Source organism: Silurus meridionalis, chromosome 10 (assembly GCF_014805685.1).
Source record: "Silurus meridionalis isolate SWU-2019-XX chromosome 10, ASM1480568v1, whole genome shotgun sequence".
Classification (NCBI taxonomy): Eukaryota; Metazoa; Chordata; class Actinopteri; order Siluriformes; family Siluridae; genus Silurus; species Silurus meridionalis.
The window spans coordinates 6,274,087-6,300,800 of record NC_060893.1 but is presented as its reverse complement, the minus strand read 5'-3'; the positions used below and the strand labels follow the sequence as shown (position 1 = coordinate 6,300,800).

Below are 26,714 nucleotides of genomic sequence, written 5' to 3'. Positions count from 1 at the left end.
CGAGCTGATATGAGTCATCTGCGCTGTGTATGCTGCTCTCATCAGACTCAAAGCGCAGCATAAGTGTGTGTGTGTGTGTGTGTGTGTGTGTGTGTGTGTGTGTGTGTGTTTACTCAGCCCTGCAGTCTGCCCGAGACTGTAAACGGCTATTCCATCACATACACACATAAAAACCTTCAAGCACACAGCCATACACATGCAGAAATAATGTCTCAAGGTCATTCAAGGCCATAAAAGCTTTCTAGGCTTGTGAGAATTTATATCACAATAATGGGAAGCATCTGATCTACCCAAGCATTAAAGTGTCATATTTGCCCAATAAATAAAAGTATTATTTATATACTTTATAAAATTTAGCCTTTACATGATTCTTCGTAAACCATATAACTAACATATGGCATGTTGAACTTTCTGAATTTCATGGCCTGTGCTTCGGCTCAGAACTAACAGGCCCCCTTTACAGAATTTAGCAAACATAATTTCTAACAAAAAATCTGCTCACTCTTTGATTGTCGCATTCATCCAGAACGAAACATACATTCCAATAAAATTGCACGATAATAAAATAAACGATGAAAAAGGAAAAAAGAAAAAACACCTCCAGGCAACGCATGTAGTTCAAATGGGGGTGGCAGAGGAAGAGGTCTTAACTGGTGCAGTGAAGATGAAGAAAGGCAGGAAGCAGAACGGATCGGGTTAATTGTTCCGTTTGGGTAAAAAGCTGAGGATAAATTCACCAACGCCTAGGAAGTAGACGACCTGAACGATCCCGAAGAGCGGCGCGATGACGAGAGCGCGGCAGTATGCGCCTTTCAGGAAAGCAGCCGGACCTTCGTTCCGAAGGATCTTTCTGTAGTGGATGAGACAGTCGATTAGATGAGACGTTAGCAAAGATCTGATACTAGTACAATCCGAGAACATGGGCCTGAGTGTCCACAGGAATAATCCCCAGATGGTAAAAACTTGATTCTAATCAAAAATAGATGCTTGTATTTGCATTTTGAGTCAACATAATGAAATGGGATATTAACAGTACTAGGGGTTTCTAGTCTAGTCAAATCTTTGGGTACTGGGCTTTCGTTTTGGTACACATTTGTACCGAATGCAATCCTTTTTATGTGCGAAACATAGTCAAAAAAAATGTCAGCCATTTCCCAAATGATTATTAAGTCCAAATATCGTTCCACCATGACTGATCCTCATTTCTGCTTTAGGCTGTCTACCAACAGCTGCTATCTGCACTGGATGCAACCCCCGGCTGACTCCATTCAGTCCATTAAGTCTTTAGAGTAAGCTAGTGACCATAAATGTACTGAATTATATTGTATCATAAGGGTTCATGCAGCTATCCAAGGTACGCAACCTATATTGTATTTACAAAGTATACTCATATATATATTATTTTTATATATATTATTAATTCCATTGCAAAACTACAATAATATATATGTATAATTGCAATTCCCAATTTTACATTATTTCATATTCTCAGCAATATCGCATTCTTTCAGCTGTCTCTATCATTTATGCCAATAGCTCTCAAACGAGTCGACAGGGCCCCCAAATGGTCAACAATGTTTTGACACAATGTGTTAGCAAAACATAAGAGCCGAGTCTGTGAACTACTCTTATTTTCAAATATGGGGATCATTTAGAATTAATGTTATAATTATGACAATGCAATGAGATTGCAACTGACGAGGTCAATTTCAGGAGCAGTAAGAATTAAGAAAGACTAAAGTCACCTGATGCAGTCGCTCACGCCACTATACGTGTCCTCCTGACTGCCCCGTGTTAGAGACTGCAGCCTGGTTTTTATCACTGTAACACAAACAAAACACACACACACAGTAAAGTGCACATAACTAAATACTGTTACCTCAGATTGCCTGTATCTCAATAGTGAGCTCTAGCATGAGTAATGAGGCTCCACCACTTCCTGTGATTAGTCAAACCATCAATCAGTTTCAGTACAATTTCAGGAATTTCAGTAGTTGATTGTTTTATTTGATAAAATATGTAAGGTGGCTAAAGAGATAAAGATTTTAATTTACTTGTTGTTTTTCTGTATTTGTGTGCATAAAACTCATAAAACTATCATATTTACAACATGGGGACACTAGAAAGGTAATACTGTACATTTCTTTTCTTACAATGTTCAATAAAATCCTGTGAAAAAATCTAAAACAGGAAAGGTAAGTTCAACTGTGCTTCGCCAGCAAAGCAAATGCAAGCCGTAACAGGAAATAAAATCCTGAAGTCAGCAAATTTGAATGAGTGTACTGTTAGCCATTCGTGCTGAGTCCGATTTTTAGTTTTTTTAATAAATGGTACAACCCAGATTGCTTCACGCATGAGCAAATCTGCAGTGGTGAACGAAGTACAAACCCGCTGCTTAAATAATGCTCCATTTTTTATTTTGTGAAAAAGTACAAGTACAAGTAGTTATTTAAGCACAGACACACACACACACACACACACACACACACACACACACACACAATGTAAATCTTACTTCACACACAGTCTACCAAGAACCCAAGAGTTGCCCCTTGTGACCTCATAACAGATTCTTATTTAATGCAAATTGCATATTTACAAAAGTCTCGTAGTCTAGTAATATTTGTTTAGCAATTATTTTGAAATTTGTATAAGACTCCTATATAGGTGAAACCTCAACTGGACCACTCTGTTAAAGCCTTTGTTCCCCACACACCACCACCCTTTTCCCTCCTTCCCTCCTCTTGCCTCACCATTGAAAAAAACCTTTGAAAGGCGTTTAGCTTTTGCCACGATTTTGTAAAAGCATTCTGTGTGCACACTAATGATCCGATCAATAAGTTGTTTGTTGGCTGTAATTGTGTGCTGCTCCTTCACTCTAAATGTCATTCCTGTGCTCCTCTCTCCTGGAGACTTTGATACCTGACCCGGCATACGCTCAAAGATTCAATGGACGGTAAACGGCACTGGATCTCTAAAGCCATTCGACTTTTTTTAATCTTTGAGTAAGGAGTGTATCCCTCTCCTGTAGGTTCATTCCCAATACACCCATATGACATAAGATCGTTTGCCATCGTGTCCCCAAATGTACTTCCCAGAACTGTGGAAGTGTTATTTTCAAATTACAAAATCAAAGGCATTTATATTAGTTTACATTCATTTAAAATATTTATATCTTTTTTTTTTTCACAATTTCTGCATTTTTTCTTTGACTATTAGCAATTTGGTATCGAAAGCTGTAAAAAAAAAAAAAAGCACTATTTAAATAATATAATTATTATTTCCAACAGCAGGTGATCTTTTTTTTTTCAGTGGTGGACAGTAATGAAGTGAATGTTATTCAATACTGTACTTTAAGTAGCTTTTTTGCTAATTTGTACTTTACTGAAGCATTTCCATTTGTGGAGACTTTTCCTTTAACTTCACTACATTTCAAAGTCAAATATCTTACTACGTTTTTAAATCACTCGTTCATTTTTATAGAAAAAAAGATTTGAACTCGTTTTGATTGCTGCTTGGTCTCCTTTGTAGCACAATCATACAGTACAACGTCAGATCAGAACAATATGAGAGTAATAAATGATAGAAGAAACTCCTGACTCGAACCTGCCATAACACCTGTGCCCTTATTTTTTTGAAGTAGCAATAATTCTAATAGATATCAATCAGTGTTTGACTCATAAACATTATTCTGTTAATAGATCAGTGTGCTGAGAGGTACATTAGAGTCTTTTCACATAAACTGAGGTAATAAAGCAGAGTCTTGTGGTAAAAAATTATAATCGAATATTTATTAAGGCTATAATATTCATTATAGCCTTAATAAATCATAGAACTTTAGATACTTAAGTACATTTGAAGTCAAATACTTTTGTACGTTTAATCAACCGAAGGTTTAGAGGGAGCACTTTTACTTTTACTGGAGTCATATTTTACATAGTGTATCTCCACTTTAACTCAACTACACTCTACATCCACCACTGTTTTTTTTTTTTTCTCCAAAAGGTCTGAGGTCTGGATCGCTCTATCTTCAGAACTCACCATCTACTGGGTTGACTGCCACAGCAGCTGTACTGCCAGCGATGCAGCCTGAAAGGAAGGAGACGTAGAAGGGAGCAGGACCCTCACGTCCCCTTTTCCCCAAGTTATTTAGATTAGCAAACAGAGGAAAGTAGATGATTGAGAACGGAACATCCCTGTTAAAAAGAGTGGGTTTAATAAGAGAATGAACCAGAAACAATGACTTATGCATTACTAAGATTCTTAGGTGTGTGTGTGTGTGTGTGTGTGTGTGTGTGTATGTAGTACCTGAGCAGAGTGGCTCCAAGTCCTTTATATAGTCCGGCAATACCTTTCTCTTTCAGCAACTCTCGTGTGAGCTGCATAGCAGTCGGGCTCTTCAACTCTACACCACCACCAGGAGACACAGCCTGTGGCATCAGTTTCCTCTGAGCAGCTACACCACACATAAAACACACATTGACATTAATGGCAAAGTTACAATTACTTCTTTTATACAACTCAGGGTTAGGGGTCTTGCTCAAGGAGGCAGCTTGGTGGTACTGGGATTTGAACACATCACATTCTGATCAGATGCTCAAAATACACACAAATATCAGAAATACCAGAGCACTAGCTGAAAATATATGATCCTAAATAGGTTCTGCTCCAACATACACTATCCATTAGGGGTGTCACGGTACACGTATACGTAACAGAATTCCCCGGCATAGGGCTTCAGTTCGGTACATGTGGACTAATGCAGTCCTTTTTTACGTGAGGAACATACTGTAGTTATAAGTTCCCTCAGGAAAATGAATTAAACGGCGGATAAGTTTGTTTAGTCTCAACCTCGCATTTTGAGCGCATTTTATTATTGTTATTATTATTTAATCTGAAAACATGCACAACAATGCCAGGGGAATAAAGAAAAGAATCAATAGTCAAGAAGTGGCTAGCGGCTTACATTAGGCTATGAATTCTAGAGCAATTTATGTTTAGTTTCAAGAATTTCTCTCAAAAGGAGAAAATCCTGACTAGTTCGCAGATCATTATTGAGTGAATAAAAGAAGGATGGAAGAAATAAAAAAGTTGTTAAAATATGCTGAAATAAGTAGAACAGTTAAGTAGATCATATCTTTAGAAAATTAAATATTGAATGTAACACACACACACACACACACACACACACACACACACACACACACACACACACACTTAGATGCACATCTGTATTACTAAAAAGGGGTCTAACAAATGTTAATATTTTAATTTTTTTTTTTTATCAATTTCATTTGTCAATGCAAATGAGTACTGGTATTAATCAATACAATATAAAAAGTTAATTGTATGAATTTGGTTTATTCTCTTTTATTTTTTAACATTTTATTTTTATGGTTGTTAATGAAAATCCTGACAATTACACATATTATCGAGTAAAAAAATGAAGGATGGAAGGAATGAAGACGTTTGTTAAAGTATGCTGAAATAAGTAGAACAGTTGAGTAGATCATATCTTTAGAAAATTGTATATTAAATGTAACACACACACACACACACACACACACACACACACACATACTTACATGCACATATGTATTACTCAAATGGTGTCTAACAAATGTAAACTGTTTAATATTTACATTATTATTATTTTTTAATCTATTTCATTTGTCAATTCAAATGATCACTCAAATGAATGAATATGATATAAAAGTTTATTGTATTAATTTGATTTATTCTCTTTTATTTCTATAAAATATCATTTAATAAGATATTATTTTATATATCATTTAACCAAGCATGCATTTCATTTAAAATTGTTTTTAAAAAGTAAACTGTTCAAATGTTGATCACAAATGCTAATAATAATAAACTGCGTTAATGAAAAACGACAAGCAATTCTATGTTTTGCATTTCTTCACCCTAAGCATATTAAAATTAACCCAAACCATAAATTTTGTGTACAATTACACACCCACTGTCTATTCAAATCCTTAAATACCAAATTTTTTTCTCTCTTGTTTTTCAGTTCTGTAGTACCACCACCCCATACCATATCATTTACTGTAGTTTAGTCTGCTCCTGATTCACTTAATTAGACTAACTAAATTAATTCACAAGCCGAGGGTAGCATGGTGAGTTAGATGAATAAAAGCACTAACATACAAGTCCATGGTGCTCCAGAGCCAGGAGTCAGAAACTCACACTAACACTGACAGTTTGTCATGTCTGGAAAACATAATAGTCTTTTATTGTATCCATTATAAAAATATATATGCCATATTATTATAACATCAGCATCAGATTTGTCTCCACAACATTGCATACTACTTGTGGAACTGCTTTTATTAGACAGTAAATTAGACACATTATTGCAACAGCTATGTGTAATGCTTGCCACACGAGGGCAGTGTTTGACAGGCTGTTCACTCTGGCCTTCCACGTCTCCACACTCAATTTTATCTCAGGCCTGAGAGAATCTATACAATATTTCTACCAGCCGTTTATGGGTGTTTGTTATTGTATTACTGATACACATATATACATAAATACATATATGCATAAATTAACGCCTTGTGCACGTCTCTAACGACATTAGACACGATATTATTTTTTATTTACTTTATTTGTACTATGTAAAAAACATGTAATTGTGTTTACAGTGGCTCTTTATGTCTGTGGTCCCTATCTACGTCGTAAGTTGGGGTTTACCTGTGTGTGTGTGTGTGTGTGTGTGTGTGTGTGTGTGTGTGTGTGTGTGTGTATATATATATATATATATATATATATATATATATATATATATATATATATATATATATATATATATATATAATAAAAGACCTAAACCAATGTAGCCCCGAATTATTTAACAGCAGCAAGGTGCATAAAATCAGGCACGCCAAGAGTTTTAATTACGTTTAAATACAATTTTTGATTGGGGAGAATATGATCTTGTGAACTAAATTGAGCTCAGTGACAAATAACCACTCTTTACAACCGTGGTAAGCAGTTAAAGCATCTCAGAACATACATCATTCTTGTACACACATCATACTCCAGCTGAATAAATAAATAAATAAATAAATAAATAAATAAATAAATAAATAAATAAATAAATAAAGGGTAAATTATTATTTTTTCCTTCCTCACCAATTCGTCCTGCATCTTGCAGCTGGATTTTCAGCATCTCCATTGGTGTTGTAACAATGACCTGCAAACCGGACACAAAAAAGAATAAACTGCTGTGACTAAAAAATCATGAAGAAAGAAAGAAAGAAAGAAAGAAAGAAAGAAAGAAAGAAAGAAAGAAAAGAAAAGAAAAGAAAAGAAAAGAAAAGAAAAGAAAAGAAAAGAAAAGAAAAGAAAAGAAAAGAAAAGAAAAGAAAAGAAAAGAAAAGAAAAGAATAGAAATAAAAAGAAAATATTTCCTGACAATAATTTATGGTCAAGATTTTTGTTTCCAGATTAGTTCCTTTTGTCATTACAGCCTTACAGGCATCTGAGGAGTACATTATTAAAACAGGAAACAGGCAACACTGTTTATTCAAATAAGGGTCTCGTGGAGTGAAGTGGGCATTGCCGGGAGCGATATATCACTAATAATGCTCCCCACAATGCATAGAAAGAAGGTCAATCGCTAATCCCCTAAGGGGGTACACATAAGACTCCTTTTCCCCAGTGGAGATGACAGGATGTGGTTGCCATGGGGTTAACATGTACACAATTAGCAGAGGCAGTTAGCTGTAATTAAGATTACACTCTGCAGTAGTATCTAATGAGCAGCTTTTACGTGTCATGTGTGTGCAGGATTTTTACGACCTGCTGAAATGAGGAGATAACAAAACAAACGTAAATCTTGTATGATTTCATTCCCTGTCACCATCACAAGGCACATACACCTCTGGTCCGAGATTATCTTGAAATGCAACCCCAATTTCTAATAAATTTGAGAAAAACGTAAGAATGTACGAATGCAATGCAATGATATGCAAACCTTATTAGCAAATATTTTATTCACGTTATAACATAGAAAACATATTAAATGTTTAAACTGAGAAAATATATTATTTTAATACAAAAATAGGGTAATTTTTTTAAGGCTGCAACATGTCTCAAGGATTACCACTGTGTCGCATCTCTTCTTCTTTTATCTTCTATTAACAACAGCCCTTATACATCTGGGAACTGAAGAGACCAGCTGTTGATGTTTTGGGAGAGGAATGTTTTCTTATATTGAATCTAATTTGTGTCTGATACCGAATTTTACCTGCTTAACAGTCTTGGGTCTTCTCATATTTTCCATACCATATGTCTGGACTGCAGGCAGGTCATTTCAGCACCCAAATTCCACTTCCACTAAAAAAAGCCCAGATGTTGTACTAGATGCAGTATTCAGTTAGGCATTGTCTTGTTGATATATGCAAGGCCTTCTTCAAAAAAGACGCCATCTGGATGGAAGCATATGTTGCTCTTATACCTGTATATACTTTTTAGCATTGATGGTTCATTTCCAGATGTGTAAGCTGCCCATTCCATAGACACTAATGAACTCCAATACCATCAGAGATGCAGGCCATTGATCTAAGTGGTGATGATAAGCCGGATGATCCCTCTCCTCTTTAGTCTTGAGGATGCGGAGGATTCCAGAAATAATTACAAATCTTGATTCTTCTGAACACAGTACAATTTTGCCTTAGTCTAGAGAGAAGATGGCAGTGTTTTCGGATCATGTTCACATATGGCTTCTTCTTTGCATCTTTAACTTGCATTTGGGGATGACTTCTGCTCATCGTTACTTCTGACAGGCTCTACCTTTCTAAGACGCTCTTTTGTATACGAATCATCTTACTGAGCTGTTTTCAATTAACCTAATAACTTGCAAGATGTTTCACGACTCAAGTTTTTTTAAATGTGTTGCAGCTTTATTTCTTCGTCATAATGATTTAAAGAAACATTTTCTCAGTTTTAACATTTGATTTGGTTTTTTATGTTGTATTGTGTGTAAAATATGCATATATGAGATTTGCAAATCATTGCATTCTGTTTTTATTTACATTTTACTAAACTTTTTAGAATTAGAGTCACAAATAGACTAGAACACAGAAGAAATGCCCAATTCTGTGCACAGACACACACAAAGAAGATTAATATTGATTTATCACCTTAAAAAAGATGTTGTTTTTATTTGAGCAAGGCCTTTTGCTCCAACCTCTCACCCTGAACATGCATTGGCTGAAGAGTTTATGGGTAAGATGTAATAGGGAGTGTTGAAAAAAGCCTCTGTGGTCAATACAATTAATTATTTTATTCACATGCTGTCTAGTATTGTAATCCCATAATTTAGTTCAGTGCAGCTTCAGTCCTGTTTAGTCACAAGGCATTCAGTTGTGTTGAACCAAACAATCTCATCAGAAAGAAAGATTTAAGATGACATGGCTCTGTAGCATACATAAGAACTTACCCAGAGTAAATGCGTAAGTAACGTGTAAGTAAATGCGTAAGCCATACCAATCAAGACATTTCAATTTACGGGAAAGTACCATAAACTACCTGGTACATGCACTATAAGTTTCATTTCTATAGTATTGTCCCTTAGGAAGATATTATAATATAAATAAATAAATATATATATATATATATATATATATATATATATATATATATATATATATATATATATATATATATATATATATATTTATATGTGTGTGTGTGTGTGTGTAATAATGGCATTTTTGGCAGACCACTTTATTAGGAATATGATATTATATTAGGAACACTAGGTTAGGCGTGTCTTAAAATCCTTATGGCATGGATTTAAAACAATCGTTTGAGATTCTAGTTAATGTTGATATGATCAATCAGACCCTGCAGATATTTCAGCTGCATTCATCCTGTGGTTTAACCCAAAGTTCTATTGGATTTACATTTAATAAAGACACTGAAGAACACTCTTAATTATGTTCATGGAACTGGAATCAGCCATTAGAAGATGTGGCTTTATAGAAAGGCAACATTAGCAACAATACTCAAATAGTCTCTGGGATTAATGTGATGATTGCTTAATAATTTTAGGCCTAATGTGTGCCAGAAAAAGATTCCCCACACCATTACACTACCTCCACCAGCTTTGACTACTGGCACAAGGTTCTATGAAAATGGATTCATGCTGTTGGTGCTCTACATCTACCATCTGTGTGCCTCAGCAGAAATCAAAAGTTATCTGACCAGGCTACATACAGTCTTCGACAGTCCCTTTTTTTCGATTCTGGGCCAAGTCTAGCCTCCGCTTTCTATTTTTGACTGAAAAAAATGGAGCACAGCGTGGTCTTTTGTGACGTGCATTCATGAGATGCTTTATCTTCACTGCACCACCCTGAGTAAACTCTAGAGACCGTCATGTGCGAACATCCTATGAGATCAGAACTTATGAAAATAGGTAAACCAGCCAGTCTGGCACCAACAAACACGGCACAATCATTGAGATCCAATTTTTGATTGACGTAAACATTACCTGAAGCCGTGGTTCATATCACAATGTTACGTGCTGCACTGCTGCCATACAAGTGGCTGATTGGATAATTGCATACATGAGAAGCTGTCCAGGTGTTCCTAATAAAGTGCTCGGGGAAAGTTTTTGATTTGAAGTTGATTAAGTCCAGGTTTACATGGCTTAGTCTTTTTCTGTGCAAATTTCACACACTCGGGAGCATGAGTAGGATAAGAACTTTTTTTTTTCAGGTTTCTCATGAATAGATATTGAATGTGTAAATATCCTATGAATGATTTCTGTTCATAGCCAGCTCGATGAAAATCTTCATGAAAGTCTTTGTGTCCGTGTGTATGTTAACTGACCTGGCATGTCCCTGCACCACATCCTGCCAGCATTTCTCTAAACAGTGTGAGCTTCTGCCTGAAACACACAGTAGATGGATAAGCCTGTGAGAATGGCTGAGATAAGAGGATGAGATAAATACACAAGGTTACAAACTATACAACACAATAAGATGAATAGAACTTAGCATTTCAGAAAGACCATGAGTTCAATTCCTGTTTATATCATATCTAAAGAACACTTTAGATATAAATATACCATATGAATTGCATTGGTCTAACAGTAACTCATCAGTCAACAATCCAGCTCAGACTTTTTAAAGCATGGACTACACAAGAGCTCTAATGGTGTGCGGTGGTATCAAGAAAGCAAAACATTACAAGTAGATACACAATATGGATAAAAGTATTAGGACATCTGACTTTTCTAGCCATATGTGGTTCTTACCCAAACTGACACCAGTTATATAGGATGTCTTCGGATGTGGTAGCATTAAATTTCCCTTTCACTTGAAATAGGAGATCCAAACCCATTCAAGCATTACAATGCCCCTATACACAAATCCAGCTCCATGTAGTAGAAAATATGCCTCACATGTGTTGAAGTGGAAGATCTTCTGCTATAGAGCTCTGATCTCAGCCCTAATGAACAGCTTCGGGATGAATGTGAATGCTGACTGCACCAGGGCCTCCTAAACTCATCTACATCAGTACCTGACTATACTTACTCACACTTGTGGCTGAATAAACACAAATCTCCACAATCCCACTCCAAAATCTAGTAGAACATCTTCTAAGAAGTGTGGAGGTTATTACAAAGAGAAATAGGACTAATTGTGGAAAGGGATGTTAAAAAAGCACATAAGAATCTTATGGTCAGTTGTCCAAAATATTTAGTTTTTTTAGTGTATGTTAAATCTTGTGAATTGCAATAAATGAACCTTGGGCAAAATTGACCCGGTCACAGGTTTACAGTTTGTCCTTTCTTGGATTACTTTAGGTAGATACTAACTAAAGGTCATGCGATTCATCAGGTTTTGCAGATTGATCAGCACTGACAGTTGAATCACTGCGAATCACTGACAAATTCGACACTGCGAATCACTGATGCGATGTGCTGTTTGTTTTTTTTACACGTGAGACAGCACAGTCCACAGAGAGCACTATATTTTATTTATTATCATTTATAATGTATTAATTATATAATTATTTCATTAGCATTAGCAGGATTTTTTAAATTAACATTTGATTAATCGGTTATCGGCAGATATGGTCCAGCCTAGCTATCGGTATCAGCAAAATCCACTATCGGTCGACTTCTAGTACTAACTACTGCCACATACCGGAAGAACCACACAAGAGCTTTCACCTTGAAGATACTCTGAACTCATCTACCCATCACAATTTGTCCCTTGACAAGTGTGTAAGATCCTAGTGCTTGCCCATTTTTCCTGCTTCCAACATATCAACTTTGAGAACTGACTGTTCACAAGCTGCCTAATGTATCCCACCACTTAATGTTTTCTCTTTGCCTGTCGGAGGTTTTAGTGTTATTGCTGATCAATGTATTATGCATAGTGTTAAAATCAAATGCAGTGCACATACAGGCACTCAAAGATGGCAGATAAATAAAAAAAAATATGAAATATAAAAATAGAAATCTGAATGTTTCGTAATTTAATGCATGACAGCATTTTTAGCTCATAATATGTATTGTACTGTATATTGTTTATAATATTCAGATTGCTCATGATATTGTATTCAAATAATGCAAATGCTTATTGGCTCAGACACACAAATTAGCATATGCATGTGCAGTCAACACACACACACACACACACACATACACACAAGTACAGGTGAACTCTTGAATTAATAATTCACATTGTGTCGAGTCAATAATTTACTGGCTCCGTTTCTGGTCACTATGGAGATATGCGGCAATGTGCGACTCAGCCAGTGAAGGTCGAGTGGTCTGTCGTTTGAACAAAGACTTTTTGGCTGGTGTTGGTGAACAGCCTGTGTTTAATATTAATGCTTGACATACAATAGCGGACCGTGCTGTGTAACAGTACACCTTTCTTTATGAGTAAGTGATTCCAGATGTTCCAGATGACAGTGTAGGCATGTACAATAACAGCAGGCTTGTGTGCATGAAGGATGACTGTGTTCTTCTGAAATGCACAATTCGGTCTCTTGTGCATGCGTGCGTATACAGTATATTACAAAAATGCATGTATTGTACAATACAGATTTACTGTCCTCTGAAAATAACTCAACATACAGCCATTATTGTCTAAATAGCTGGCAACCAAATTGAGTACACCCTAAGTGATAACAGCTGTTCGTTGTGTAACCCTGCAAAGCCTCATGTTCTATTCATCATGTTTATGTTTTGTCTGCTTGATAGGACCATACAAATTTGTGTATATTTTATTACAGCAGTTAAAATTTGGTGCTTTGGGTATAATTCTCTCATACTGACCACTGGATGTTTAACATGGCACCTCAAGACTCTCTGAGGATTTCAGAGATATTGTTGCTCTCCACACAGATGGCCTAGACTATAAGAAGATCGGTAAAATCCGTAAACTGAGTTACAGTACAGTGGTTACAGAGGTTTTCCGAGACGTTTTCCACTTGAAACAGACCTCACAAGGGTCCATCAAAAAAGTTAAGTCCTCATGTTGTGCGTTAGATGCAGAAACTGGCTTCAAAAAACAGACTAAAGTTTGCTGAAGCTGAAGGTCTGTCAGTGCTCAGACCATACGACATACACTGCAAGTCGGTTTGCATTACTGTCGACCCAGAAGTAAGATTTTTCTGAGGCTGGCTCACAAGAAAGCTCGCAAATGGTATGCTGAAGGCAACCTGTCCATGAAACACTGAAACCATGTCCTGTGGTCTAATATGACTATGAGCTTGTGTGGCTCAAATGTGTGGCAAAGCACTGGTGAGGAGTACCAAGAAAATTTTCTCTTGCTTACAGTCAAGAATGGAGGTGGTAGCATCATGGTCTTGGGCGGCATGAGTGCTGCTGGTACTGTAAAGCTGCGTTTCATTGAGGGAAACAAGGATTCAAACATGGACTGTGACATTCTAAAGCAGACCATGATGCCCTCTCTTCAGAAACTGAGATGAATGGCAGTTTTCCAACATGAAAATAACCCCAAACAAACCGACAAGATGACAACTGCCTTGCTGGAAGATGAAGGTGAAGGTGATGGAGTGGCTATGTCTCCAGACCTGAACCCCATTAGGCACCTAAATTAGGCATCCTTAAGCAGAAGGTGGAGAAGCACCATGTGTCTAACATCCTCTGTAATTGATGGAGGAGTGGAAGAGGATCCCAGCAACAATCTGTGCAGCTCTATTGAATTTCATGCCCAGGAGGATTAAAGCAGTGCTGGATAACAATGGTGCTCACACAAACTATTGACACTTTGGACACAGTTTTGAAATGTTCACTTGGGTGTACTCACTTTTGTTGAAGTTATTTAGACAATAATGGCTGTATGTTGAGTTATTTTTAGGGGACAGTAAATCTGTACTGCTATACAAGCTACACATCAACACTCCTTTTGTAAGATACTGTATTTGTAATTGCACCCATGACTGCTAATGTGTTTCGCAACATAACATGGTGTGTGTTTGTGTGTGTATGTGTGTGTGTATGGCTTACCCATCCTTTGAAAGATGCTGCCTAAAAAAATCATTGGCAGCCAGCTTTATGGCTTTCTCTGGAGTAACAAGAGTTAAGTTAACAGCGGCCCCTGGATACACAACAAAGAGAAGACACTTTCACATCATATGCTCATGATAAGTAAATATGCCCAAATCCTCATACTAATCTTTTTAATAATAATATAACTAAACAAACATAATTCTGTGATTGTTTTTGTATTACTATATAGCATGGACATTTTATGGTTCAATTAAATTTAGTTTAATTTGTATAGCACTTTTAACAATTGGCATGAGAAAGAAACCTTGAGAGGAAACAGAGTCAAAAAGTAACCCGTCCCCATCTGGGTTGCACTTAATTGTCCATTCATTACATAATTTTTAAGGTGTACTGTTCAGTAATGGGCAATTAAATGCATAACTGTTTATGCAACTGTTTATGCAATGGCCCTGAGCCATTGAAGTAGACTGTTGATATTAATTACAGTCCAAATCCATCCTCAAAGTTTTTATCATCCTCAAAGTGATTAATGTTCCATTGTCCACACCAAATATTACATTTAAGACACATATCCAGAGCGAATTACAATGATCAAATTCATGCAACTGAGCCAGATGAGGGTTAAGGGCCTTGCTCCAGGTGCCAATAACTTAGTAATTGTAGGATTTTAACTAACAACCTTCTGATCAGAAGTCCTATTAAACTACCCCTTTCCAAATTTAGATTCAAAGTGGGTGGTTCTAATCCTGGAAAATGATTGTGTAAGCTTAACAGTCAGCAGCCTGTGGAATGGTACTATAAGAACCAAGGAAAATTATCTACTGTGTAGGAGGCTGCTGTTACCTCATTAGAAAGTTACATACATACAGATCAGAGACAGGTCTGATCAGTTTAGGTCTGAACATTGGTTTATCATACTGAAGTCTCTTCACAAAATTTGCTGTAGAGATTTGTAAGCAATATAGTCACCATCTGTCAAGAGGTGTAGATTAACCTACTCAAACAGCTGTAACTCATAATTATACCATATTGAAAACTCAAGAGTCCTGAAAAGACATTTGTGGATTTGCACTATTGTCCTGAGATTAAGAATTTGAATCCTAATGATGCTACTGTACCACAGATATCCATAGCGAGGAGCACAAAAGAGCAAAACTGGCCTATGGTCTATGAGCTCATGCAGGTGGAAGTGCATGGACTGCACTTTCCTGCACTACCCCCTGATGTTGCATGATTAGCAGTTTGAAAAAATGCGGGTGGCTGGCTTTACATGCCTTGAAAGGAGAACATGATAGTGGAGACCTAAACGAAGGAAAATGGGAATTGGCCAAGACACAGTGAAACCATCATGAAACCTTAATAGTACACACAACTATGGTCTCTGGAAGAGCTATTAGCAACAAGTGCTTGGACCCCTTGAACATTATGCTAGAATATTATATCTGGTTTCTTAAAAATATTGTATTCTTTTGGACTTATTGGAAAAAAATCACCCACCTCTATACATCCCAAAGTATCCTTCTGACCGAATGGTTTTGATAAGGCAATCGGACCTGCAGAGCATAAACAGAAATCAGCCACAGACATTCAGGCACAGAAAATATAATTGGTAAACATTAATAATGAAAGCACCATATTAATCCTGCCTGTCCGTGTCCATACATACATGCTGGTGTAGAGGCGTGAGCCATTCTGCTGGTTCTGCAAGCGGGTCTTGGCCAAGTCAATGGGAAACACACAGGTGACACCAATCAAGCCAGCGATACCCCCGTTTATTAGCTTGGCAGGCAAACTGGTAGAAATGAATCAGAGAAAGACAAAAGACAAGGCAGGATTAAGAGTCATTAAATAAATCAACAAAGTGAAAAGTAAGACGAGTACCTTCATGGCAAAATCAGAAAAAAGCAAAGCAAAAAACACGATGTTCAATGGAAAAGATGGGCATCACGCTTACCTGATCTGTTTGTCAGCCATTTATGTTGGCCCACGCCTCTTTATTATGTGTAAAAGAGGGTTTTGGTATCGGTTTGTACGTCCTTCAGTTATCTTGTTTAATTGGTATGGATTGAGTGTTTGTGTCTATGTGTGAGACCATTCACATTGACCAAGGGTACCTAGAAGAGACATACACACACAAATAGGGGTTTAAACCTGGTAAGAACACTGTATTCTTAGCTAACACCCCAATGCTAATGCCTAGGAATAGTTCACTGTTGGCTGCTCTTTTCCTTTCTTTTTTTACTTATCCCTTATCTCTGATATCTCTGGCCAATGTAGTTTGAAGTCCTAAATAGTTCCCAAGGTTCACAAGATGTACAAGTCAGCATGTGCACACATACTGTACACCCACACTCAGCATACCTACCAAGCACAATGATATTAGCCATTGTCTTTCACTGGAGAGCAGCGTTCAGATCTCTCGAGGACTGCAAAGTATTTAAAGTATAAATAGAGCATTAAATCCCCTTTTTAGTCTATTCTGTGAAATAACAGATATATTCTGTCAAATTCTGGAGTTTTATTCTATATTGATATTGTTTTATTCTTTATTTATGATTTTTTTTCCCTTTATTTTTCATTATGTCAGATTCCAAGGTTTTAGACCGGAACCTTCTGGTGTTTTATTTTGTAAAATTCTAGTGTTTTATTTGGGAAGATTTCAAAGTTGTAGTCTGGATGGTTCTAAATCATTAATCATTCATTCATACAATTTTAGGCTTTTTCCGGGAAAAGTAAAGAATGTTTGCATGTAAGATTCAGAAACTAGCTGAGGGACCAGTAAAACCCATAACCCTCTGGCTCTGATGCTGCGTAGAGGAGAACCTAAAGATTTGGAAGGTGTTTTCCTCCGGCAGTCTCTCCACCCCTTCATGCAACCAATCATCATCCACCCCTCTCTCTTTTCTTCCTCCCTCCCTCTCTCTGTAAACACTTTCATTACACTCCTCCAGCTTTCCTGTTACCATTTATGCTCAGTCATATTTCTGTCTTTTTCCCAGCCCTTGCCGATCTCTCTGTCATCACTTTTTAAACGATCAATGTCTCTGTCTCTGTGTCCGTGTGAGTGTTAATGTGTGTGAGTGTATATAGCCCATATCTGTCTGGTTCACACCACTTTCAGGGTTCAGGGTTTGCCACAAGAAACAGACAAATAAAATCTCTCTCCCTCTTTTTCTCTCTACAATCAATTTTATTGCACTCTTCTTTGCTGAATAGTTTTCCAAAGGGGAAAATATGCTGACACTAATACCAGACTTTTTCCTCTCCACCTAAACTCTTCTGCTAATTTTACTCTTTGACCCATTCTTTCCCTTTCTCTTATCTTTCCTTTTTTTTTAACCTCTGAAAACACATCCTTCCTGTACTTTCCTCAATGGTAGACAGACAATAAACTGATAGATTTGAGCTTCAGTAGCTTGTCTGTTGGTTTGGACCACATGGGCCAGACATGCACCTTGGTCACCCATGCCAACTACCCTTTCACCGTTCACCACTGTTCCTTCCCTGGGTCACTTTTGATAGATACTAATCACTGCAAAATCCCACAAGAGCTGCAGTTTTGGAGATGCTCTGACCCAGTTGTCTAGACATCACAATTTGGCCCTTGTCAAAATCCTTACGCTTGCCCATTTCTCCTGCTTCAAACACATCAACTTTGAGGACAAAATGTTCACTTGCTGCCTCATCATATCCCACCCACTAACAGGTGCCATGATGAAAAGATAATCAGTTATTTACTTCACCTGTCATAATGTTATAATGTCATAAGTTTATGCCTGATTGTTGTATCATAGCTAAAACTGCATTTTTCTCTTTATTAGTAAATCTAGCCTCTCTGTTTTCTCTCTCCTGGCATGCAAAAGACATGGAAAAGCAGTTTGTCATGTTACTGAGAAACAGAAAAATGCTAAATCCTATCAGGAAGAGTCTCATGTGGTGGAAAACCTACAAGAGGGACCTTAGCAATCACTGTCACACAGCTCTGACTCTGGAGACTCCTTACAAACCATTGGAGTTCTCTATCTTATCAATGATTATTCATTTTTATTTAAATAAACTTGCATATTAATTGTAACTTAGAGCATTATGAAATTCCATTATACAGAACCCCTGGAGCACAGAGAGTTAAGGGCCTTACTCAAGGGCCCAAAAGTGGCAGCTTGGCAAACCCAGGGCTTGAAACCCTGGCCTTCCGAACAGTATCCCAGAGCCTTAACCACTGAGCAACTTCACTGCATGCTTAAACATGTATCTCTTAATGTCCCATGTAAATGAACTGGTACCATAAAAAGATAAGCACTATAAGAAAACCCTTTTACAGTCAGAGCTGCTGTCATAGAGAATTAACTAACACCTCCTGACCATCAGAATTCAGAATTCAGCATCGTATTTAAACTATTGACAAGTAGCTCCCAGCATAAAGGAGCAATAAAGATCCAAGAAGAGCATACAGAGCTCATTCTTCTACCTCATTAATATCATATAACAGAATAATTTGTACATTTCCAGCTCCAGTCTTAAGCAATAATCAAGTGCGAAGGATCAGCAGTGCACTTAGATCACACAGAACTTGACTGTTAGTATGAAAATACACTCAGTTTTAGCAAGTAAGCTGAGCACTGCACAAACACTACAGATAAAATGTTACGCAACACGATCTTTGCCAACAGAACGGTCCATAAGTGTGTAAGTGTGTACGTGTGTATGTGCGTGTGTTTGGGAAGTGGTGTGAGAGAACTGCACAGCCCCTACTCAGAAAAATGTCAATCAAGCTGTGAGAACAAAGAATGAAACCTACCAGATGTTCCAGAAGAAAGAACACACTTCTTATTAGCTCACACACATCATTACAGTCCAGTGAAGAGAAAAATGACAAGCATGTGCAAATGGCCAGGTAGGAAATCAGCAACTTTAGAATAAAAGTGATACAGGAGGGTGTGTTTCTGAGAGATAGTGCTAGAGTTTATTAGTGCAATATGCACTTTGAAACAGTTAAGAAACTCATGAACTTTGACTATCAGGTCACCTTTATCCACTGCACACTCAGTAAGTATATGCTCCAAGTAAGACCTTCACAATGATCACATACTCACCTGACTGCAATTCTTTCAGCTGAAACTCCTCACAATTTTATTATTCTCATTTTATTTGTTGATAAAATGATCTACATTATTCTTAGTTATTCAAGTTGTACTTCTATACTACATTCTTCGCTTTTAATATGTTTCTATTTGTTTATTATTAATGTCACATCATCTCTTCGCAACATGACGAGATCAAATTGCAGCAGCAAGAACAAACATTTGGTTAAATAAAAATAATGATACAGCACTAAGAGGAAAAGGTCTCTCATTGTACTCTTTCTCACATTTCTCATCTCGTTGTCATGGTTTCAGCTGCAGTACTGAAAGGAAAGAAAGCATGACAGACGGAACCAGATAGAGAGATGAGAGATCTAAGCAGAGTTAGAAAGATTTACATACTAACACCACCGTAGTCTTGATATGATCGTTGAGACACCTTTTTGGCTCTATGAACCCACTAGTAGCCTAACTCAGAATGCTTGGAGTCCGTGTTGAGAAACCTTAACAGCCTAATATTATCAGTATCACAGGCTCTTTAAAAGAGCCACATTTTATTCTTCATAAAGCAACATAGGTTTCAATTGTCTTATTACGATCCCTGTTTGTAAAACAGCACTTGGTCAGAAGGTAAATCAAGGTGTAAGGTGAATCATACAATACATTATTGTTTATGCTTATCTCTAAATAGATTTAAAACCTTTTGGTTTATATGGTGAGGTTTTTGGCGGGAGAATGTTTATATAGGATTTAAATAAGGAGTCTCCACTGTCAGTGTGCTGTGATTTTCAGAGAAGATTTACAACAAAGGAAAGGTTTATCAGGATCAATTTTTGCAGAGACACAGAGTCTATTGTTGCAGATGCAGCAAGTTCTACATATAAATATAAATATATATATACATAAGGAATAAGTGAAGCTGAGCAAAAATCTTTATTCGAAAAGCATCTCTCAGTCATGTGTTTCATGCCTCATGTGAATGCAGCATGAGAGGTTTTTGTCATGATAGGTTCAAGAACACGACATGACAAAAGTGAAATGTATCCAGTGAAAAGGTTTGTTGAAAAAGATACTTTAGTGCCAGTTATTTAAATAACATAAACGCAGGAAAGATGGTAGCTTAGTGGTTAAGGCTCTGGGTTACTGTTCAGATAGTCAGGAGATCAAGCCTGGTATTGCCAACCTTTTGTGACCCAGGAGTGCTGTAACAATGGCTGACACTCTAATAACAATTTCCTTGTGGAATCCATAACATATTCTAAAATAAACATATAATCTTCTATACTATATTTACCTACATATTATCCCAGAAATAGATATCACCACAGAGATGTGGTGCTAATGTGCATTCCAAAACTTACATCCTTAACAGTTTCCTGTTATAAAATAAGGTCCAGATTCCAAAAGATATTCCTAAAAAAATAGGATATGACCTGTAATCTCACTGTTTTTTTTTTTTTTACCTCAGATTTTTGTTTCGCTCTGTTTAATGACACCATTATTGCTAAATGAGCACAAACTCTTCATAAGAACAATCCAGTGTAACATCTTCCTGGAATGGGTTTTATAAGAGCAAATAGGGACTAAATGTGGACTGGGATGTTCAAAAAGCACATACGAATACTATGGACAGGATTTAATCAATTCAGGTCTGAAGTTTTTGAACTACTGGATGAACCTTGCAGCGCTACTGACAGTCTTGTGAACAGTAGCAAAACCTTGAATTATTGTGATATGACATTTTCTGGCACACCCCCCACCACAAGGACAGATGCTGGAATGTAAAACTGAAAGCACAAAGTTGTTATATGAATCTCAAGCTATACAAGGAACTATCACCTCACCCCCAAATGTTAAAGGAAAATAAAAGTCTAACTTGAATATTTTCATATGTGACGTAAGGATAGTCAAAATACTGCAAACCTTTCATTAGTAGTACAAACATGATATTCTATTCAAAAACAAGGCTCATATACGATCATATTCTCATTCCTTTCCTTTAGTCTGTTTTAATGCACTAGTCTATGGTACATTAATATATTATATTACACCACGTATTTAGTTTGAAATACTGGAGCTTGCCTAGTGGATTAGCTGATGGAGTTATCGCTTGTCTCGAAACAAAAAAACAAACACGGTAAAACAAACATGGAAAAAAAAAAGATTCCACGCTCTACGCATTATACACATGACCTATTGTGTATGTTAAAAAGACAGGTGACGTGTACTCCAATGGACCAAACTGTTCATCATTAACTCTGAGACATCACCATGCTGATGTTTTGGCAGTAAATTCCCTCACTGTGATTTAAAAAAACAACAAAATTTAACTCAAGCTTCAGGGAATGCGAACTTCATGAAGACATTGACCGCAGGAAAACAAGCCAATGCTAATCAGTGATAAAGCTCACTGATTGACTTAATGACTGTGTGCCCCAAAGACATCGGCTCAACATTAGTGGAACAGAGACAGAGACAAATAGACAGAAAGGAGGTGCAGCGCTACGTCCTGATGATTACGAAATGAACGTGGAGGGTCACACGTCAGAGAATTAGCTTCAGGGTTATCTGAGGTGAATCAATCAAATACTCAAGCATCTCTTAAGCCAATTGTTAGAATCCTAGTTTATAATTAATGCCGATACACTACATGAACAAATGTTTGTGAATAAGATTTGTATGCTTTTGAACAATACATTCCAAATTTAGTCCCCATTTGCTGTTATAATAACCTCCACTCTCCTGGGAAGATGTTTCACTAGATTTTGAGTGTAGTGTAGTGTGAAGATTTGTGCATATTCATGCAGCCACAAGGGTGTTCGTAAAATCAGGTACTGATGTACAGTAGGGGAGAGGAGGAGGCCTGGGTTTCACTCAGCGTGCCAATTCATACCAAAGGTGTTCAATAGGGTTGTGGTCAGAGCTCTATAGCAGGCCACTCAAGATCTTCCACTCTAACCGATGTAAGGTTCAAGGAGCTGGCTTTGTGCACAGAGGCACTGTCATGCTGGAACAGGTTCCAAGTTCCTGTGAAAGGCAAATAATCCAGTGACTTTCTATACAGTTGTGTCCCTCCAACTTTGTGGTAACAGTTTGAGAAGAACCACATACAGTTCGAAAAGTCGGGTAATACATTTGCCCATATAGTGAAGCAAGCATGAAATATATGTCACAGAAGCATGTGCATCTTTGCTCTCTGCATTTCTCCCTAGAAGCAACAAGGAAGTGTATAATGGCTGTGATTACAGAACTTTTTTCCATGCTCTTTTTTTTATATACAATTTATATGAAATTGGTCAAAATGGCCTGATTTAAGATGTGTCAAAGCATTATACGATTAATACTTGCCATATTGTACACAATAAACCTTAAAAATATATATACAAAATATTTCTAGATCATGTAAAACTACATACTATTAGGTAGTTTCATGCTCTAATGATAAAGTTTTAATCAAAGAAAAATAAATTAGATTCTGGGGTTATTTATTAAGTAGAGCGATCTGTTTAGGAAACAGAAATAAGGACTCTGCAATCTGTGTAATGATATTTGATGCTAGCTTGTCAGTCTCATATTTGATGCTAACCTGTGAGTCTTATATTTGAAACTAGCCTGTAAGGCTCATGTTTGTCTGTGAGTCTCATTTAAAACTAGCATGTGAGTTTCAAATTTGTAGCTTATCTGTCAGTCTCATATTTGATGTTAGCCTGTGAGTCTCATAATCGCAGCTATTCTGTGAGTCTTACATCTGAAGCTAGTTAGTGAGTTTCATATTTGATGCTAGACAGTGAGTCTCATATTTGATGCTAGTCTGTGAGTCCCATATTTGAAATTAGCCCATGAGTCTCATTTGAAGCTAGTGTGAGAGTCCCATATTTTAAACTAGCCTTTGAGTCTCATTTGAAGCTAGTCTGTCAGTCACATAATTAAGATAGCCTGTAAGTTTCATATTTTAAACTAGTCAGTGATTCTCAAATTTGATGCCAGTCTGTAAGACCCATTTAAAGCTAGCCTGTCAGTCTCATATCTGAAGCGAATCTGTTAATCACATATTTAAGCTAGCCTGTAAGTGCCATATTTTAAGACTGTCAGTGAGTCTTATAGTTGATGATAGACTGTGAGTCTCATATTTTAAGATAGTCTGTGAGTTTCTAGTCACTGAGTTTTATACCTGAAACTAATCAATGAGTCTCATATTTGATCAGTGATGCCCATTTAAAGCTAGTTTTGAGTCTTATTTTTGAAACTAGACTTTCAATCACATATTTCAGTTAGCCTTTTAGGCCCATGTAAAGCTAGTCTGTGAGTCTCAAATGTAATGCAAGCCTGCTTGTCTCCTATTAAAAGTTTAAAATTGATGCTGAGGCTCATATTTGAAGCTAGTCTGTCGGTCACATATTGAAGCTACCTTGTGAGCCTCATATCCAAAGCTAGCATGTAAGTGTCAAATGTAAAGGTACTCGGTGAGCCTCATATTTATAGTCTCATATCCCATGCTTATACTGTTCTTCCTGCTCTTCATTTTTATATGTACCTTATAGCAGGCCAATTGCTAAATTTTGCTATTTAAAACCCCCATTTTATAGACTAGATTTCTAAATATTAAAAACTTGTCATGAGTTTCAGTTTAAGCATTATTAATTCTGCTTAACTATTATGCCTTTGTCATGACTTTCTGGAACAATACTGTAGCTGAGACTCTGCAGCTTAACAAGCAGTAAGTAGATTTCCTTTTTTGCTTTGCTTTGTAATGCTCTAAGAACGCAGCTCATACCAAAGCCCTGTGTCTGGATGCCCTCTCACCTGGTCACTCAGGGACACCAGTTTGGAAAAACAAGGAACCTAATCTCTGTCATAATCATACCATGCTTCACTGCCAGTATTCTCTGATGTAACCAGATGAACAAACAACTTAATTCTGTATAGACCTGAAGCATCTACTCAAATTTATGTCATTTGGGACTTCTCAAAATAACAAATGATTCAAGATGTACACCTACACCCATATTCAAGACTGAGTGTATTAGTGGTGGAGCGATCACTAAACACCCAGGGACCTCTGAGGACTCGGGGTTTTAGCAGGTCAGAGAATTGGGGACAATTTATAACATTACAAACGTTATATTGTTACCATTATACTGTATTATATAAAGTGTGCTGTAACAGTGGTACACACTTAAGGTTTTAAGGTCAATGTTAAACTAACTACAGAATAAATCTTTAACAGTATCCGTGGGAATTTTATATGTAATCATATTCCTCTAACTACACAAAAGCCCTAATGAAAAACAAGTGTAAAACAGACAGAACAATGTGTGAATGTTGTCTCTTAATGTCATATTGATCATTTACAGTACAGTGACGAAGCCAAGGTAATCATACTGTTTATATTACACATTTACAACATTTGACAGACACCCTTTTCCAGAGCAATTTACATTTATCTCATTTATACACCTGTGCAGCTATGGCATTAAGGGCCTTGCTCAGGGGCCCCAGGAAAGGCAGTTTGGTGTGGCAGTGATTTGAACTCATGACCTTCAGTCCAATACCGTATCCACAAAGCTACCACCTCCCCCATGATCTGCAGCTACTACTGATATTACAGGCAAATATTCTACACTATTACAATGTGGTCGACCCTTTATTCAACTATATCCACTAGACATACCCACAGTTATGGAAACCCACTTTTTTTCCGGAAAGTATATTAGATGCACATCACCTCCTAATCACAGCGTGTATTTTAACATAAAGCTTTAGCCTGGTTTCTCTTGCTTACCTTACTGAATTCACCATTTTTCTGGTATATCTTTGACACTTTGTACACCATATTTTGTCAATATTGAATTAAACTTTTATTCCTGCCAGGGAGATTTACTTTTGTATTGAAGTCTTTCTTTTCTTTAACCGAATCAGCTGCATATTGCAACATGCACATTTGGTGAAGATCACAGTTTCGATACAGGTGAATAGACAGACAGACAGACAGACAGACAGACAGACAGATAGATAGATAGATAGATAGACTTAATTGATTAATCTTATAGACATAATATTACTATATAACATTTAGACAGACGCTCTAATGTGAGCAATAATCATCAGCATCATCATTTATGCATAAAAGGGGTGTGTATATAAGCTTTTAGGGACTTCAACAGAAACTCTCTGTTCTACATAGAAATCTAAAAACCCTAAAAATATGCTAGTTTTCTACCCTTAAAGCAACCTCGAAGTGCAAAGTGCTCAGAGATGAGAAATGAGTGTGAACCCGTTAGATCACTGGCCGGGTCACGGTTTTTTTCCTAAGTCGGGAGCGCGCACTAAAGCGTGACGGGGGCGCGCAAGACACGCGAGCAGCCTGTCGCTCTGTTTTGCCGCAACATATTATTTTTTTCGTGTAACAATCTCATATCTGATCCCTTGGATCCCGGGTTATACAGATGCATAAAAGAGCATACAACATGAATGACTTTAAAGGTTTAATGCTTATTATTAATAATAATAATTATTATTATTATAGATATTAGCAGTTCTAAGGGAGCATCCATCAACCTGGAACTGTCTGAGGACTACAGGATGATGATCTGCCCCCCTTTAGCCTGAATAGGCTTCAAGTAGCAGATTGAATATATGAATGATATTCATTGACTAATGCATTATTACGTCTCTCTCGATGAATGCACACGACTGCATCCCACTTCATTGCATTCTCACACAATCACCATCCCGTTTCCATAAACACGCCCTGACAGCGAGATAATCAATGATACAACGCGATCATACCGTAATGCGTCCCGTTATGTTCTATATAACCCGTAATCACGTCTTCTCCACTCCCACCGATGCGTTCCGACACGCCGACTGACGCCGGCCGATTAGTCTGTGTAACCCGAAATGGATAAAAAAAAAATCCCAAGAAGAAAACGGGTCGCGGAGACAGGAGGTGAGGAGGAGAAGCTGTGGAGGAGAGGTGAGAGCTAAAAGGAATGCGGTGTCGGGATGACAAGAAGTGAAGAGAACAGAAGCGAAGCAGGAGAGATTTGCGCCACCTATGAGCCAGACCCCGGTACTGCAAGACGAGAAGGGGCGGAACGATAAATACG

General features: G+C 37.2%; 1 protein-coding gene across 3 annotated transcripts; it reads right to left on the bottom strand.

Moving 5' to 3' along the window:
- Positions 1-233: 233 nt before the first annotated feature.
- slc25a22a (solute carrier family 25 member 22a) lies at positions 234-26,714 on the bottom strand. Of its 3 annotated transcripts, none has more exons than XM_046859097.1 (11): positions 26,395-26,714; positions 16,479-16,638; positions 16,191-16,316; positions 16,022-16,077; positions 14,522-14,612; positions 10,861-10,918; positions 7,156-7,216; positions 4,309-4,456; positions 4,042-4,196; positions 1,746-1,821; positions 234-850 (listed from the first exon to the last, which is right to left on the bottom strand). In XM_046859097.1, exons 2-11 carry the CDS (start codon positions 16,496-16,498, stop codon positions 697-699), a joined length of 945 nt encoding a protein of 314 aa, XP_046715053.1. In that variant the 5' UTR covers positions 16,499-16,638; positions 26,395-26,714; the 3' UTR covers positions 234-696. The 3 variants fall into 3 exon arrangements, with proteins under 3 accessions (XP_046715053.1, XP_046715054.1, XP_046715055.1); XM_046859098.1 differs by lacking the exon at positions 26,395-26,714 and adding an exon at positions 19,323-19,474; XM_046859099.1 differs by lacking the exon at positions 26,395-26,714 and adding an exon at positions 16,890-16,911.